Genomic DNA, 4,729 nt, shown 5'->3' on the forward strand with positions numbered 1-4,729 from the left:
GCCTCGAGATTTTGAAGGATTTAATGGTACCCATTCTACAGTATCAGCTCGTCATGGCAGGGGTTTTATCGATCGACCAGTTCATTCTGCACTTCAGGCTACTCACAGTGCTCCAGCTATTTAAGGACCTCAGAGTACCTATTTTGGACATCCATCTTCCAGTGCACATCCTACACGGGATGCCTACAACGATTATTATAGTCGTCCGGGTCGGACTAGTTCCAGCAGCCATGCCCGTTGAGAGGTTGTTTCGAGTGTGGTGATACTAGGAATATGGTGATGGACTGTCCTAGATGTAGGAGAGGTTGGCCTCTACATAGTACAAAGGCTATGTTCGCTGCTTCAGTTTCTACTCCACATGCACAGCTAACTAGGGGTGGACGACAGGTGGGTAGAGGGTGTCCTAGAGGGGGAGATCAGGCTCGTTGTTATGTTTTTCCTGGTAGGACTAAGGCTATGGCATCAGATAATTTCATTACAGGTATTATTTCGGTCTGTCATAGGGATACAATAGTTCTATTTGATCCGGGTTCCAATTATTTGTATGTGTCATCTTACTTTGCTTCATATTTGGATATGCCTCGTGATTTTTTGAGTACTCATGTTTATGTGTCTACGACTGTTAGAGACTCTACTGTGGTAGACCGTGTCTATCTGTCATGTTTCATCATTATCGAGGGTTACGAGACCAGGGTTGACCTTCTACTACTCAATTTGATGGACTTTGATATGATTTTGGGTATGGACTGGTTGTCATTATATTACGCTATTCTGGATTGTCACGCTAAGACCGTGATGTTAGTCATACTACGGTTACCGAGGTTAAAGTGGAGAGGTACATTGGACCATATTCCTAGTAGGGTGGTGTCCTTTCTTAAGGCACAACGGATGGTTGAGAAGGTGTGCTTGGCATACTTAGCCTTTGTGAGGGATGTTAGTGCTGATACTCCTACTGTTGAGTCAGTTCTGGTAGTGAAAGAGTTCCCAGATGTATTCCCAGAAGATCTACCGGGCATGCCACCCAATAAGGATATTAATTTTTGTATTGACTTGGTGTCGGGCACTTATCCCATCTCTATTCTACCATATCGCATGGCACCAGTGGAGTTAAAGAAATTAAATGAATAGCTTCAGAGTTGCTTGATAAGGGTTTCATCAGACCAAATGTCTCGCCTTGGGGTGCTTCAATTCTATATGTGAAGAAGAAAGACAGCTCTATGAGGATGTGTATCGACTACAGGCGCATGCAGCGAGATAAAGGGGCTTATGTGTGTTTTGCTAGAAAGGGGAATTACTTCATTGTGAAGCACACGCAGCGCGATAAGGGGTCTTATGAGTGCGAAGCTATTTCGGGGAAAATATTTTAAGAATGTGAAGCTCACACGGTGTCATAAGGAAGATTTGTGATTTGTGATTATGAGGTATCGTACCTCGAGGTGATTCTTATGGTAAATCTTATGTTGGAACGGCTTGATGATTTGAACTGACATTGTTTTCTTAATTGATTTCACTTTTATTTTAACGGTGTTTTGATTATTTTGCTATTTTATCATATGTTTACTCTTTGTTGCCATTTATTGATTATGCTCTCCATTGTTAGCTTTATATTTATTTTCAGCATAGGTTTTTATGTCTAGTAAGTGTCGTTACTTGAACTTCTTTACTATTTCACCGATGTTAGTATTGATACTTACTGGGTACCGATTGTGGTGTACTCATACTATGCTTTTATATATTTTTGTGCATATCCAGGTACCTCTGAGCATACCGGTCGGTAGCAAGCTGATTTGAGATTTCTTTGAAGACTTCAAGGTATACCTGTCATTTTGCTCGCAGGCCTCGGAGTCACCTTCTACTGATTTTCTTACTACTGTTTATTGTATTTCCAAATAGTATTGTATTTGAGATTTTGCATGTTTTCTATGTAGAGCTTACACCGGTTTTGGGATTTGTGTAACTTATGTATTTTCACTTTTGGTTATGTTAAAACACTTTTCAGCTTTCATTATTATTTAAGTTGGTGTTTGATTCTGTTGATCTTGCTATATGATAGAGTTATCTAGCCCTAGGTATTAGGTGCCAACACGATCCTAAAGGTAGAATTTTGGAATTGTGATAGCAAATAATGCACCAAGGGGCGGACGTGAAGATTAGTCACATAATGTTTACTTGCTAATCATTATATGACAATAATGAAGTTTACAATGTATGGGACATCACAAAAGTTACTAAAAAATTCTAAATCAACGAGAGGACACATGACGTAATGGAAAGCAAAATAATAGAGTTTCGAAAGCTTGAAGTAGCATCTATGGGATTCAAGAGAGACTTTGTTGTTACAGCGCTCGAAATCAGCCACCATATATGGTGCGAGGCGCTCAAAAACCCGCCCAAGTCAGATGCCAAAACAGGTGCGAATCAATCATGGAAGGACTTTTTACCTATTTTGCTTGGACTTGATTAAAATTGTGGAGTACCTTTTCTATATTTATAAATAGTTCTTAAACTCTTTTTATATGGAATTTGACGAGGGTGAGCGAGGAGCCACCGTGGAGGATGAAGTTGTAATGACCCGATCGGTTATTTTGTGTATTTGAGCCATGCTCTCTTATTTAATACTTCTCGTATGTGTGTTTGTGGTTTTGTGGCTTGCGGGGTTGGTTGGTTTGGTCCGGGAATATTTGAGAGTGAATTGAGATAATTAGTCTCATCTTGAAAGCTTAAATTGTAAGACTAGGTTTGACTTTTACGCAGACAATATCATATTAGAATTTTGATGGTTCCAAATGATTCGTATGGTGATTTGGACTTAGGCTTATGTTTAGAATTGGATTTGGAGGTTCCTAGGATATTTTGGCATTATTTGCTGAAAGTTGGCAATTTATAGGATTAGGGAGTTCATAAGTTTGACCGGGAGTTGACATTGAGGCTATCGGATTCGGATTATTATTTCGGGAATTGGAATAGATTCATCTTGTCATTTGGAACTTGTGTGCAAAGTTTGGGTTCATTCCGGATTAGTTAGGATTGAATCAGAAGTTTGGTTTGAAGTTGGAAGTTTATGAACTTAAGAGATTGATATTGATTGGAGATTCTTGGTTTTGATATTATTCGTGGCATTTTGAACTCTTGCACAAGTTTGGATAAGGTATTAGGAATTGTTGGCATGATTGGATAGGGATCCCGGGGACTCGAGTGTGTTTCAAATAAGTTTCAGATCAATTGGATGTGTGAGTCTGTGAAGGCGGAAAAGGGTCTGCAGATGCGAGGGACGGCTAGAATTGTAAAGTTCGCAGATGTGAGGATTTATGTGCATCTACAATTCCGCAGATACAGAGCTATTGGGTGCAAAAGCGAAAGTAGGCATGCCGGCTTGGGGATTTTTCGAAGAAGCGAGATATTATTCTCACCTGCGAGATTGCAGAAGTGGAGGGAAACTCCTCAGATGCAAGTTGTCAGGACTTAAGTGACCTCGCAGAAGCGAGAAATTAATTGCAGAACCGGTGTCGCAGAAGCAACTGTTTTGTCTGCAAATGCGAAAATCACTGGACAAAAGGTATAATTTGAGGGTTTGAGTTATTTTCATTATTTTGAGTTATGGAGCTCCGCTAGAGGCAATTGCTGGAAAGAAATTCATCACCACTTTGAGGGTAAGTGAGTTCTACCTGATTTTGATACTATATCTTGTTTTCTCATGGATTTTTACACATAGATTATAATATTTGGAAGTGGAATTTGGGGCTTTTTACCACAAATTTGGAGTGTGTAAATTTGGGATATGGGAGTCAATTTGGTCAATTTTGGAATCTAATCACATACTTGGACTCGTAGGGTTATGGATAGTAGGTATCTACCCCTTCACTCAGGGTTTGACCTTGTGGGCCCGGTTTGAGTTTTGTTGACTTTTGAGAATTTGATTAAAGATTCAAACTTTATTGTTTGAAATGGATTCCTATGGCTTTGTTTGACATTATTCAGATATATTTGGCTAGATTCGGCTCGTTCGGAGGTTGATTTAAGAGGAAAGGTTGTTTTGGAAGGTTAAAGGCTACCGAGTGGAGGTAAGTCTCTTAGCTAACCTTGTTAAGAAGGAAACCCCTAGATTTCGACTTAATTGCTAAGTGTTTAAGGTATTGGGGGTGGTGTATATATATGGTGGCAAGAGTATATGCACTTACCAAGTTTATCATAATTAGGGTAGAATTTGATTAGTGTATGCCTTGTTTTGACTATGTGCTCATTTGATTCATAATTTATTTAGCTTATGTGACTAAGTTTTCTCTCTTATTCATGTTATAAATCATGCCTAGGTTTATGGCTATTTACGAAGGCTTGGGAACTTATTCCTGATATGTTGAATTGCTTAAATTTTTCTTAGTCACATAGAGTTTTCACTAGCATACATCCGTATAATTTTTATTAAGTCCTTGTGCACCTTCTATCTGTAATTCTTGAGTATATGCATACATTTTTAATAAGTAAATTTAATTTGGACTGAGAATTTTGGCACGAAAGATAAAGCGTGCGGATGAGATACAATTATGGCACATTGGACATGACGATCGGATATTGATTTGATTCTATTATGCTCCTCTTTGTGCTTGAATTTGGATTCCTCCCTATGGAGCCAGGTAATATCCACGTTACTTTGGGTCTTGTGAGCATGGTCGGTACATAGATTTTATACCGGATTGATACATAGATTTTGTATCGGGTTATATTGATACAT

The 4,729-nt window shown here is 38.9% G+C and overlaps 1 protein-coding gene across 1 annotated transcript; it reads left to right on the forward strand.

Moving 5' to 3' along the window:
* The first annotated feature begins 273 nt into the window (after window positions 1-273).
* On the forward strand, window positions 274-1,128 carry LOC138901432 (uncharacterized). Its single transcript, XM_070189194.1, has one exon. The coding sequence runs from the start codon at window positions 274-276 to the stop codon at window positions 1,126-1,128; it is 855 nt and encodes a 284-aa protein (XP_070045295.1).
* The last annotated feature ends 3,601 nt before the right edge of the window (window positions 1,129-4,729 follow it).

Source organism: Nicotiana tomentosiformis, chromosome 11 (assembly GCF_000390325.3).
Source record: "Nicotiana tomentosiformis chromosome 11, ASM39032v3, whole genome shotgun sequence".
Lineage (NCBI taxonomy): Eukaryota > Viridiplantae > Streptophyta > Magnoliopsida > Solanales > Solanaceae > Nicotiana > Nicotiana tomentosiformis.

What these genes read in the sequence shown, in the direction of transcription:
- LOC138901432 (XM_070189194.1), top strand. Translation starts at nt 274, where the DNA reads ATGGTGATGGACTGTCCTAGATGTAGGAGAGGTTGGCCTCTACATAGT.